Source organism: Hibiscus syriacus, unplaced genomic scaffold (genome assembly GCF_006381635.1).
Source record: "Hibiscus syriacus cultivar Baekdansim isolate YM2019G1 unplaced genomic scaffold, ASM638163v2 tig00110637_pilon, whole genome shotgun sequence".
Lineage (NCBI taxonomy): Eukaryota > Viridiplantae > Streptophyta > Magnoliopsida > Malvales > Malvaceae > Hibiscus > Hibiscus syriacus.
The window spans coordinates 12,613-26,447 of record NW_024062808.1 but is presented as its reverse complement, the minus strand read 5'-3'; the positions used below and the strand labels follow the sequence as shown (position 1 = coordinate 26,447).

Sequence of the window (13,835 nt, the reverse complement as noted above, 5' to 3'; positions counted from 1 at the left end):
CATGTTGCCCCAACACACATCCCATTGAATTGTCATAAACGGACAAGTAAAGAATTAAAGGCTTTCCTGGGATAGGTGGCGCTAGGATCGGAGTATTCGAAAGATATCTCTTTACTGCCTCAAAAGCCTCTTGGCAATCCTCACTCTATTCTCCTGAATCATTCTTACGAAGAAGGCGGAATATGGGATCACATCTTTCGGTCAGCTGCGAAATAAACCGAGCGATGTAATTTAATCTCCCCAAAAATCCTCGAACCTCTTTCTGTGTTCTTGGGGCTGGCAAATCTTGAATGGCTTTTACTTTATCGGGATCTATTTCAATTCCCTTTCGGCTCACTACGAATCCCAACAGTTTTCCCGATGTCACCCCAAAAGTACACTTATTTGGGTTAAGTTTTAGTTGGCACTTCTTTAATCTTTGAAAGAGCTTCCTCAAATTCTCGATATGTTCCTCCTCCGTCTTGGCTTTGACAATCATATCATCGACATAGACTTCAATTTCTTTATGCATCATGTCATGAAACAACGTCACCATGGCCCTCTGATAGGTTGCCCCTGCATTCTTTAATCCAAACAGCATGACTTTATAGCAGAACGTCCCCCACATAGTGACAAACGTTGTTTTCTCCATATCTTCAGGGGTACATTTTAATTTGATTATAGCCAGAGAAACCATCCATAAATGAGAATAAGGAATTTCCAGCAGTATTGTCCACTAACATATCTATATGTGGCAAAGGAAAATTATCCTTTGGACTAGCTCTATTCAGATCTCTATAGTCGACACACATTCGTACCTTCCCATCCTTCTTTGGTACTGGGACAATATTTGCTACCCACTCAGGATATTTGGCCACTGTGAGAAACCCAGCATCAAATTGTTTCTTCACTTCTTCTTTAATCTTGAGCAGCATCTCGGGTCTCATTCTTCTCAGTTTCTGTTGTACGGGCTTACAATCAGGCTTTATTGGTAATTTATGGACAACCAATTCTGTATCCATCCCTGGCATGTCCTCGTATGACCAAGCAAATACATCCTTGAATTCTTGAAGTAATTCTATCAAGCTTTGCCTTCCTTCAGCAGACAGGGTGGTACCAATCTTTACTTCCTTTCTATCCTCATCTGTACCCAGGTTCAAGATCTCTGTAAGCTCTTCGTGAGGCAGAATCTGCTCATCTTCCTGTTCCACCATCTTTAGTAATTCTGAGGGTGGTTCACATCCCTCATCATCATCACAACCTTCGATTTCCCCTTGACATATGGGCATCTCGAAATCAATCTCCGGGTCAGAGTCATTAGCATTCGTATTATTGATATCTGAGTTCCTGAAAGGATAACGAAAAAGAAGATATATATACATATATACATATGGGAGAATCTTTTCCCATATAAACAAATAGAAAGAAATAATATATGCGTATATTTAAACAAAAATGCATGAGGAAATGTTTGCCATTTGGGAATTAACAAAACACATCTTTTATTGAAAGCAAGTAAAAACACACAACTTAACCCTTTACATCAAATCACCTACTGTCCCAGGGTATGAAAAATAGGGAAGAGTTCTAGTGTATTACTCTGCAAAAGATTTGTAAACTACAGGCAATTCCTCCGCAGTCCAGTTGTCCAACACACAAAGCCCAATGGCGCAGGGTAAATGCCCGTAGCTCTCATTTCTTTGAACTCCTCATCGGTTATGACATTAATGCCCAAGTCCTCCAAGGCATTCTCAACTATCACTTTACTTCTTTCCAAAGTCCCTTGAAACATATATCCTCCTGATACGAAAATGCTGCTCAATGGCGGGAATGTCATGGGCTCCCAGCTTGGGTCCTCACCAGTCAATCTTACCTTTCTCAATTCCTGAATCTTCTTGATGCTTCTCAGTTTTTCTTTTAAAGTCGGCTGATACCCTAAACCGAACCTGTCTCTTTTAGTTACAGGGTAGATTGGGCCCACCAGTCCTTGCAACCGACGTCCAAACCCTTTGCCAGTTTTTTGCTCCTCTTCCAAGAGTCAGCTTAAGCCCCATTTTGGTGCAGTTTGACAATCTAGGCTTCGGGATCTTCTTTCCTTCTGCCACAAACATGGCATTGACATATTCCAATGATCTGAAAGAATATTCAACAGCTTGCTCTTCCACTTCAACGTATGGAGCAGTAGTAGAAACCGAAGCAATAATGTCTTCTTCAGCATGAATGCATATAAGCCTCCCATCAATTGAAAATTTTATCCTTTGGTGCAACGTTGACGGAACCGCACCGGTCTGATGAATCCAGGGCCTTCCCAATAAACAGTTGTATGTAGGCATGATGTCCATCACAAGAAACTCCACTTCGTATATCGCCGGGCCAATAGTCAAAGGGATATCAATATTGCCTAGAACTTCCCTCTTTGTTCCATCAAAAGCTCGAACCACACTTTGACAGCTTCTCATCAGGGTACTGTCCACTGGCAGTTTTTTCAGGGTCACCAAGGGCATCACATTTAACGCCGAACCGTTATCTATCAGTACTCTGGATAGAACATGCCCTTTGCACCTAACCGTGATGTGTAGAGCCTTATGATTGCCAATCATCCCAGAAGGGATCTCGTCCTCAGAAAAAGATAAAAAATTATCGGCCTGGATGTTGGCAACTAGTCGGTCCAGCTTTTCTGTGGGTATCTCCTTCGGGACAAAGGTTTGGTTTAAAACTTTTAACAGGGCGTTGCGATGAGCCTCTGAACTCAGAAGAAGTGATAGGACAGAAATACGGGCAGACAGCTTGTGCAGTTGCTCAACAATATTGTATTCACTATGTTTCAAAAATTTTAAAAATTCCATCGCTTCATTCTCCGTTACTGGCTCATTGACGATGGGTTCATCTTCTTTTATCTGCACATCGATACTTTTTCCTTTCTCGACAGCAATCTTCTTCTCAGGTTCTTTGTGATAACATCTACCACTCCTGGTCATGTGTCCCACTTCATCTACCTCTTCCTGTTGCTTTGCCACCTCTCCTATTTGACAAGTATATCTCCAGGGTACCTGTTTATTGTCTTTGTACGGGAACGGAGAGGGAGGTGTAATAATCACCTTTGGAGCTACCTTCTCAGCCACTTGATTCTTGGGAGTAATGACGAGGGGACAACTAACACTATAGACCCCTTTGGATGATCCCTCAGAGGCGTAAACTTCCGCTTCTTCTTTCTCAGCCACTTCTTTGAAGAAATCGATTTCCTTACTATCCATCATCTCTTGTACCAGCCCTAAGAAATCAGAACACTGTTGTATACTGTGTCTTGTGCAGTTATGGTAGTGGCACATCTCTTCATTGTTGAACTGTTCACATGGCAGATTAGTCTTTAATAGTCCTACCTTGACCATTTGGCACCACACCCAAGACATGGGTGACATCACCTCCCTAACATTTTTTTACAGTCATTCTTTCTTTCTCTTCAGCGATTGCATTAATCCCGGCTCCTGCATGGTTTGGCAATGGATTCTGGGCTATGTTTGGCTATTCACTGTCATCAAAATTGATGACGTTTCTTCTTCTCAGAGCTTGGATGACCTTTTTGAAAGCGGGACAATTTTCAATAGAATGTCCGGAAACCCCTGCATGGTATTCGCACTTAGCACTAGCATCATACCACTTGGGATACGGGGGTTGTATAGGGTCCACATGATAAGGTGAGACTACATGTCGATCATATAATTCGTGGAATAACTCCTTATAAGTCATAGGAATCGGATCAAATTGAGGCCTCTCTCTCCTTGGATCTCTTGCCCCTTGTCTATTGTCAATTTGGGGTGATGCTACCGTTCCCTGTGGTCTGGACACTGTGATATTATGGGAATCATACTGCCTTACGTTGCTGACTTCGTTTTCCTTCTTCCTCATCGGCTGTTTCTTTCTGGAATCTCCTCCCTCAAGCTTCCCGCTTTTAATCGCCATTTCAATCATTTCTCCCGCCGTAACTATATCAGCAAAACTTCGAGAAGGATTACCAACAAAATGTGAGAAAAATGGAGCCTTCAAGGTATTAACAAAAAGTAGGTTCGTTTCCTCCTCTACCAATGGTGGGTGGACTTGTACTGCTACCTCTCTCCACCTCTGAGCATATTGTCTGAAACTTTCATTATGCTTTTTCTCCATTGCTTGCAGCACCATTCTGTTAGGCCTGACGTTCTTCACATGCTTATACTGGTCAAGAAAAGATTTGGCCAGGTCTTTCCACGTCCTGACATCAACTCTCCTTAGTTGATTATACCATCGCAATGCTGAGCCTACTAAGCTTTCCTGGAAACAGTGGATCAAAAGCTGGTCGTCCCCTACATAACCAGTCATTTTCCTGCAGAACATTGTGATATGGGCAGAAGGGCATTGGGTACCGTCGTATTTCTCGAAGTCAGGAGTTTTGAACTTGGGAGGTAGGACCAGATCAGGAACTAAACTCAGTTCCTTAGCGTCGAGACCATACAAGCTGGTATCTTCTTTCATAGCTTGTACTTCATTTGCTAGCTGCTTATATTGCTCCTACAACAACTTGTTTTCGCTCTTCTTTGCTTCTTCATCAAGGTCCGGGACCTGGTGATATGGGCTTTCTTCGGGATGCGAACAAGATCCCGGTTGCGGATTAACTGCAATGCCGTCAGGATTTATGTGTACTTTGGTATGGATAGATGTTCCTTGGATATTCGGAGACTGTACCGGGGTAAACCCTGGAGGATAAAGTGGTTCTTCACTTGTTTGCTCATGGGCCTTTCCGTGCTCTGGATTTCTCCCTCCCAGCATATTTGCCAACTTAGACAACATATCCTCTTGAGCCTTAAGCATATCTTCTTGCATTTTCCTTAGATCATCTTGCAATTGCAGTTGAGTTCTTTCAATTTGAGCAATCTTATCATCCATGGCCTTCCTTGTGTTATAGTGATGCTTGAAATTTCCCAGTATTCTGTAATGTATCCCTTATTGTTAATTTTAATGCTTTGAGGATGAATGCAAATTATGTAAAGTGTGATAAAAAATGCAACACAAAACCTAAATTGCAAATAAAATGCAAATGCATGCAGAAAGGCATTGATTCATAAGACGCGATCAGTCTTAGAACAACTTTCATTTAGGACAAAAGCATCATCTTTATAAGAAAAGTCCATTACAGAAAAGGCCTAGCTCTCATGTTCAGCTCTACTATCTGATTGACTAGCCAATCGACCCTCTTTCCTACATCTGATACTGGATTGGTGTAGCTCTGGATGACTTTTGCTTGGAGGTCCATCTCTCCCAACTGCCTCGCAACGCCGCTTAACTGATTCATGGTCTCTCGGATCACGTGATTCACGTTTGTCTTCCAGTCTCTAAAGTGATCGTTTGAGTTTTGCCATTGCAGTCTGGTGCCTTGGATGGTGCGCTCGAGACCAGCGATTTGTGTCTGGCAGCTTCGTAAGGCAGCCTCTAAATCATGAATCTTCTTTTGCAAAGCAGCGTTCTCCTCGAGGCTAACCCTTTGATCCACTGGGCAACGCTGACTGTTTTCTGCAGATAAGGAACTTTCAAGCTGTATAACGTAGGCACTGTACTCTTCATTCTTTGCCTTGGCTCGAGCTAACTCTTCCTCATGCCTTGATTCCATTTCATGCATCTCTTGATTGAGTACCTCTATCCGTTCGTTCTTTGCTCCGTACCTCTGTATCCAGAGAAATACTTCATCCTGTTTGCCTTGGAGCACACTCTCCCGATGTTGCCTTTCTAATTTTAGCTCTTTTTTGCTTTGCCTCTTCTCAGTTTCGAGCTCGTCAATTCTTTGCTTTCTAACCTCAAGTTCAAGTTGCATGTTATTTGCCTTCATTCTGAGTTCTTCAATATCAGCATGCAATTCTTCTTCTCGCTTCTTGCTCAAGGTGTACCTTTGTCTTAACTCTTTAGCCTCTGTCCTTTCGCTCTTCAGTGCCCTAACCCAGGACCTTCTCTCGGACTCAAGTTCTTGATTTCTTTTCTTCTTCTCTGTCTCTACTTCTCTGACTCGGTGCTCTCTCTCGGCTCTGACGTCTCTAACTCGACGATCCCTCTCAGCCCGGAGCTCTAATCACCACTGCTCTGATGTTCTCCCGAGGCCAGCAATTGCCCGTGCTCGACTCATCTTTTGGTAATCGCTCTGTAAACTAGTGAGATTGGCCTCCACTTCATCCTTTCTCTTGCGCATAAGCTCAAACTGTGTATTATAGAACCCCCTATCGATGTCCAACATGAAATTCTTTTGTCTAAGGGCCTCACACTCTGCTTCCTTCCTGGCGATTTCCGCTTCGAATTCACTCTTCAGTATCTCCAACTTAGACGGTACGTATTTAAACTGTGCTTCCAAAGGAATTGTTTGGTCACGATCTGCCAACGGAAGGATATCATTCTTTCGCACCACCCTCCATGCCACGTAATCTGGTGTCAGCATGACCTCAGCTGCTATGAAATCAGTTCTAAAGGTTGACTTCCACGCCTCTGACATTGCACGAGCAGACTTCTTGTAGTGATCTCCACAGTACACAAATTCAGATGCCTTCAGACCGAATGTAGCTGGGACGAAATGGCGTGCCCCAAATTGCCTCAGTACCATCAGTGGCGCATAACCTACTCCACCCCATAACCCTAATAGGGTTACCCAATCAGAATCCCCGCATTTGTACAACACATCCACAAAAGCTAACCAGAGGACACGCCACACTATATCATGCTCCTGTAAATTTCTGAAGAGTGAAACCCAACCCTTCCTGGTGAGATGCTCTGGCCACTCTTTAGTGAGGAAATCTTTTAAGGGTGAATAGGCCGTAGAAAACCGTCGACTATACTCTCGGTCAATTTTCCAGAAGTGACTGCGTATCCAAACAGTAAGCAACTGGACACACCCGGTGAAGCGGCTACTCTCAGCTCTTCTGCAACTGCTAAGTGCTCTGAATGTTTCGGCCAAAACCGTAGGAACAAGGTTTACCTTCCTTTCCAAACGCTCGAATAAATCGACCACTGCGGCTTCCACGTGATAAAGAACTTTCGGGAAAATCATCAAACCATAAATTCCCAAGGCGAACATCTCCATGCTCTTCTCGATATCGCTATGCTTGACGATAAGCTCCTTGAGGCATGACCAAGGGAAGCAATCGGACTCTCCCTTCTTTTGGATTCGATCAGCAACCTACTTCTCTCCCATCCCAGTAATCCTTGCGAGCTTGCTCTTAAAGGATTGTGTCCTTGAGGCTTTTGAGTATAATCGGTCCAAGTGTATCGTCTCGAAATGAAACAAGGAGGTGTATTCTTCTAACGTGGGAGTCATGTCTTCCTTGTTGAAAGTGAAGCAGCTATATGCGGGATTCCAAAACTGGATGAGAGCTTTGATTAGGGGTTCGTTTACTTTCATATACAACAGAAGGGCGATGTCACCATACTTTTTCCAGAAAGAGTATTTCACATCAGAATTCCAACTTTCCCAAATTTCGCGTAACTCTTGCAAATCGTTTTGCTTTAGACTGACCGGAGCAACCTCTGGTAGTACTGATATGTAATCTTCAGTCAAACTGTCGCCTTTCTTCCTCTGAGTTTCTTCGGACCATGACCTCACTTCCACGTTATCCATTTCCTTGTTATGAAAGCTCTTGTCCATTTTATGACCGCCTTCTACTTTTATGACCACCTTGTGAATCAACACATTTCTTCATGAATGATGATGCAATGCAGCAATAATAAATAAAACATAAAACACAAACAAAAATAAAACTGTGTTAGTATATACAATGAATAGTCAAAGAATAAACAAACAACATGAAGATAGAAAATATATACATCCTAAACCTTATTCACATGGTATCTACCCAACATGGCATCTACCGAATCATGCTTTAGTAGATCCTACCCAACATGATATTTACCCATATATTTTGTTACTCATAAAAAATCCTAACCGCATGGTATCTAATTCACATGCCTGTTCGAAAAATAAACCTAACCACATGATCTCTAGTTCGCGTACTTTTTGCAAAAAATAAATTCGAGGGAAAAGTTAGAATGAGTTTCCCCTTTGTGTCTGCGGACAGAGATTCAACATAAGATGGGCAGAGTTTCAGTATTTCTAAAAGGGTCCTCGAATTATCCTTTGCTGGTGCCCCCTTGGGCTTGCCAGACCCTCGATCCTCGCCCATTATAGGCTTAAAACGGATCAAGTTCAATTTCGAGAGGATACATTTCCCTATGTCCATGCGAGGAAACTCAATGTTTCACTCGTAAACATAAGGCATGTACCTCAGAGGTTACTAGCTAAAGCCCATGCGGAGAAAAGTAATTTTTCTCACGTAAGCGTAGCTTTCACCCCTACCTAACGGGACAGAGCACAGTTAGAGTGCTCTAAATATTAAAGGTTTACAGCAACAGTGGGAAAACTCATAATCCTTTGCCTCGATCCAAGAGAAACAATAGACTAAAGTGAAAGTCAGAAAACTGAAAACATGTAGATCACACATTAGTACAACTATTTACTTATTAACCCAAATTACAAATTAAGATGCACACAAAACAATTAAAACAAATAAGGGATCAAGAACCAAATCAAAGCGAACTTATAACTTTCGTTTGCAAAGACAATTAATTAATCGACTATAGGCCTGACTCTCTAAAAAGTCCCTAGTGGAGTCGCCAAGCTGTCGAAACGATTTTTAACGGTACGGGGTGAGATTTTTAAAACCGCGTCATTTTTAATTATTTTCTTTTCAATTGAATTTTTAATTAAAAACAATGTGATTTTTAGAAAACCTCTCATTTCGAAAATTTGGAAATCTCTTTACGATAAAAACATATGGTTCGAGGAGTCGTCACCAATCCTTGATTAGGGTGTGATTGGGCACCCAAAAATATTGCCATTTTAAATAAAAATTAATTTTAATTAAAACAACAAATTTGCGGTCTATGTTAACAAAATATGGGTTCGGGAGTCGGTTACGCGTGGAGAAGGATTAGCACCCCCACAGCGCCCTAAATCGGTACCTCGTCGATTAATTATTGTCTCTGCAACGAATTTCACAAGTTCGAATTTAATTTGATTTATGATCCCTTAAAACAACAAAACTGCAAATTTAAAACATTGAAAAGCAACAAAACAGATTTAATTAAAATTACCAAGTCATTAGAAAGATAAATGATATTCGATTATTTAAAAATATCGAGACCAGATCTTTAGGTAAGTTCTAACGATCTTTTCTCAAATAATTTAAATAGCCGAATATTTCTTTTTCTTTCATTCCCAAATTTTAAAGTGAAGAAATCGAATTTTTGATGTCACTGATGGGATACACTTGTAATTTAAAATCGTCGAGAACAACTTTCTTGTAAGTTAAGAAAAGCCATTCTGACGGTTTTAAATTAAAAGGGTATTACCCTTAATCCGATTATGTAATTAGGTCAAGTTGCATATGAGGACAACATGCATAAATTATACAAAGTGATGTTAATGCAAAAAATAATTAAATATGCGATTAAAGTGAATGAATTCAAACATGCTCATAAAAATAAATTACACCTACATGCGTATGAACAACATGCTTGAAATAATATATACATGCATATATTTAAAATAAATCTAAATTAACCTAACAATCATGCATAAAATATTAAAAGGACTAAAACATAAAAAATAAATAACAACAACCTTTTTCATAACATTTTCATTTCTGGGTACCTTGGTGACCCAACGGGGTTCGACTTTCAAATGGTGGTGATGGTTACTCTTCCACTCAAGGAGGTGAGGGTTTCATTTTTCCTTTTGTTGTTTTTGCTTTCCGATTGCTGATCGGTTTTTGGTTCGAGTATTTTTGGTTGTTTTCTCGTTTTTTTTTTGTGTTTTCCCTTTCTGTTTTCTCTCCTCCCCCCTCTGATCCCTGATGGTTTTTTCGTCCCCTTTTTCTGAACCTTGGTCACTCTCTATATCTGTTTTTTGTTGTTGGTTTTCTCTCCTCGATTTCTCCGTGCCTCTCGTTCTGTTTCTTGTTTCGTGTGTTTGCAGGGCACTGGCGAGAGCAGATCACGGGCGGCAGCTATGGGGAGCCGAGCTATTGTCCGGTTGGCGTGCGTGGTCTGGCAGCAGAGTTGGCTTCACGTGAGACTGCAGCTGGCTCGGGATGCTTGGGACGTTGTGAGCCGTTGGATCCTGATGCCAGATCCAATGGTGGTAGCTTGACGGCGCTGGAACCCTGACCAGAAACCCTAGTGGTCTTTGATCTGGACCGTTGGATGAGAAGCAGATCCAACGGTCCAGGATAAGCGGCGGCTGGATCCATAAGCTGGAAACCCTAACGGTTTTAGGGTTCTTCAAACAGGCTTGAACATCCAAGCCTGATTATTTTGATTTTTGGGCCACTTCGGTCCAGCTGGTTGTAATTTGGTATAGGCCCTGTAACAAAACATTTAATTAGTATACTCATATGTATTTTAATTGCTTAACATTCATTATAATTGCTTAGTTGCTTATATATCATATATAAATATAACCAAACATTAATCATATAAATGATAATAAACCCAATTCAACTTCGGAAAAGATTCCGGACAAATCGAGCATCTACACTTGCAGTGTCGGCGAAGTTCCAGAGAGGAAGATCGCTAAATCATCACACTCTTCTTCATCCAAATTAACCCACCGGAGGGGTTGCTTCCCCTCCTCGAAAAATGATTCTTTCAATGCCGCTTCTACACGGAAAATCTGACTCTCGACGGCGGCGATAAACTGGTTGTGCCTAGTTGCTGTAGTATCATCGCTACGACGATGTCCGCGGCTCAATCGTGTCGCTCTCTCGAACTCTTCCAACTGAATTCACATCCAAAATTATGGAGCAAACATTAACATGAGTATATGGTTCCAAGAAATGGATAAAAGGCAATGGTATCTAGCAAAAGAGACCACTCTTAATTTTTGTCAAAGTATCAATCCCTGATGTTGTGCTCGTGATCGTTTGTTTATTTTTTAATGTGCTCATGTATGGTTCGTGTTCATTTAAATCTTCAGTATCGTGTTCGTGTTCGTTTATTTATTTCTGAAGATGTTCGTGTTTATTCATTTAACGTTCATGAACATGTTTGTTTAGCGTTCGCAGACATGTTCGTTTAATGTTTGACAACAAACACTTTTTCACTCTTTATTTGCAAGCTAAAGAAAAATAGTTAAATTACACCATTAGTTTTTAAATTTCTTAAGCTTCACAATTTGAACTCTAAAATTCACCTCATCTTCAGTTTAGTCCGTACCTTCACAAATATATAAAATTAAAAAAATAAAAGGAAAAAGAGAACCGACTAAACAGCTTATAAATGACATGGTAAACGAACTTATAAACGAGTCAATACATGAGCTTGTTCATGAACATAAATGAACCTAACACACTGTTGTTCGTGTTCGATCATTTATTAAATGAACATAAACATTTTGTTCATGCTCATTTATTTAACTTAATAAACGAACATAAGCAAACGTTATACCAACAGTTCGTCAAACACTCTGTTCATTTACATCACTATCCCCCAATTTGATGGTTTAATTGCACATTTTAGCCACTGATAATTTTGAAACCATTGAATTAAGTTTTGTCCCTTCCCTTTTCAAGAAATTAACCCCTCAGTTGCTTTGGTTTAATTACTTTTCAAGACCCCGACCGTTCCAAAATTAAGCAATTTAACCCCTCATAGTTCAATTCTGGCTCCGTCTCTGCCGACATCCGACAAAGACTAAAACCCAAGTAACATAGATGTCTTAAAATGTGATTAGTTCAAGTAATGAAATTCATACCTGCCATTTAGCAGTGCCTAAAGCAGTTTGCAATTCTCTACAAAGTTGAGCATAATCTTCAGTTTTTAGCCCTTTTCTCTTCTCTTTGATCCACATCCTATATGCTGATTCCATTCTGAAAAAAAACAACAGACGCCATGAAAATAGCTTCAAAAACTCATTTTTCAAAAATGTTTGAAGCTTAAATCAGGGTTTTAAATAGCATTTACGATCACGTTTTCGATTGCGTCGCGTTTATCACGGTTGCGGATATAATGGATACTATTGCAGTCATTGCGGATATCACAATCGTGAAATTTTTTTGAATGAGCTGGTTTATTTTAATAAAAAAACCTATTTTTTTTAAAAAAAAATTAAAATAACGTAATAATAGCAGAATAGCAGCCCGCTATTACCGCGATTCGTTAAATTGCGACCGCGATATGCCGTTATTGGTGTGATCTCACTTCACACCGTTATTTTCTGAGATAACAATTTCAGACACCGCCACGACCGTAATATAACGACCGAGACATCGTTATTCGACCACTATTTAAAACCCTGGCTTAAACATCACATACACAAAACCCTTATCACGTAGTTAATGAATTACATCAAGCATTACAAGATCTCCATTCAATACCAAATTTAAAGAAAACCCTTTCTGATTAAGGGTGAACAAAGATTAAGGGTGAACAAAACTCAATCCGACACGAAATGTCGATCTTTTCGACTAGAAAAAAACTCTACTTAAATTCACTCGAAAAGATTTTAAATTCGAGTCTAGTTACAAGAATAGAAATCTAATAATTCGAATAGTAATTCAAAATTTTTGGAAATTAGTGGGTTGGTTTTCATGTTTGAGTCAGAGATGTCAATTATATATATGATATTAATAAATCACATACAATAACATACGAATAAATATATACGAATTACATATAGTTATAGAAAATCGTTTAAATTAAAATTAGATAGTAACATAATATTATAAATATTTACCATCAAATTTAAACATAAAATCGAACAATTGAGCTCAAATTTTAAAAATTCCGCCTTGAAAATTTACAAATAAAGTTTTTCGACTCGATTCGACTCGATCGAACACTCACACTACTCACGTTCAAACAGAAAAATCCCAAATCACCTACCAACTCCATCGATGAACAAATTTAAAGAAATCAAAACTCAAGCAAAAAATTAGACATGGAAGTTAAAATAATAAACATACATATCAGCAGATTCTTGAACCTCTTCAGCTGCAGAAAAGAAGGCATCTTTCTGCCACAAATCAAAACTGTTTGCAACCATCTTCTTCTTCTTCTTCTTCAACCGTTCAACAGCTTCAAACGCCAAATGAAATTATAAAAAGAAAGCCATCGATGGATTTGGAAAAATTGGTTCTTTTCTTTCCGTTTGATGCCTTCTCTTTCTCTTCCTATTGCGAAAGCAAACACAGCGTGAGCCGAAGAAGAGATGAGGAAAAAGAAGAGACGTACAGTGGATTTCCTTCTTTCTCTCACCTTTCTCTTTTCACTTAATACGAAAATAAATATTTAAATTATATTTAAAATTAATTTTTTATGTTTTAATAATTTTTTTTGTTAAAAATAAATATTTAAAAAAATTCGTTACAGTTTTAGGTGTATAATAAAAAATAATATTTTTTAAAAATAATATTTATTTAAAAAAATTAACGTGACATGTCACTTAACGATATTTTTCTAACGATAGACATCTAAACATGTAATGAAAAAAATTTTAAACACATATTTTTAACGAAAATTTTTAAACACTAAAATATTATTTAGCCATTTTTTTATAGTAAGACTTCTCTTTTTTGTACTCCATCTTTCAAGTTTTTATTCATGTAAAGTTTATATAATATATTTATGTTAAATTCCACAAACGATCCCTGTAGTATGTATTCTTTGTGAAACACTTAGTACTTCATTACGAGTTTGATCATTTACTTGAGTGAAGTATACAAATGGTCCCCCAACTATAGGATATTATTTTATTAAGTCGACTATATAGTTTGCTTTGTGAATTCCTAAAAATT

The 13,835-nt window shown here is 39.2% G+C and overlaps 1 protein-coding gene across 1 annotated transcript; it reads right to left on the bottom strand.

The window, feature by feature from the left end:
* Positions 1–10,558: 10,558 nt before the first annotated feature.
* Positions 10,559–13,163, bottom strand: LOC120136724. Its single transcript, XM_039152682.1, has 3 exons — positions 13,005–13,163; positions 11,795–11,909; positions 10,559–10,819 (listed from the first exon to the last, which is right to left on the bottom strand). The coding sequence occupies exons 1-3, from the start codon at positions 13,082–13,084 to the stop codon at positions 10,574–10,576; spliced, it is 441 nt and encodes a 146-aa protein (XP_039008613.1). The 5' UTR covers positions 13,085–13,163; the 3' UTR covers positions 10,559–10,573.
* Positions 13,164–13,835: the final 672 nt, after the last annotated feature.

Bases quoted from the DNA above. Each gene is read 5' to 3' on its own strand.
- LOC120136724 (XM_039152682.1), bottom strand. From the start codon at position 13,084: ATGGTTGCAAACAGTTTTGATTTGTGGCAGAAAGATGCCTTCTTTTCT. The intron at 11,910-13,004 runs GTATGTTTATTA...GTTTTTTTTCAG, and splicing joins GTTCAAGAATCTGCTGATAT to AATGGAATCAGCATATAGGA. The intron at 10,820-11,794 runs GTATGAATTTCA...ATGTGAATTCAG, and splicing joins TAGGCACTGCTAAATGGCAG to TTGGAAGAGTTCGAGAGAGC.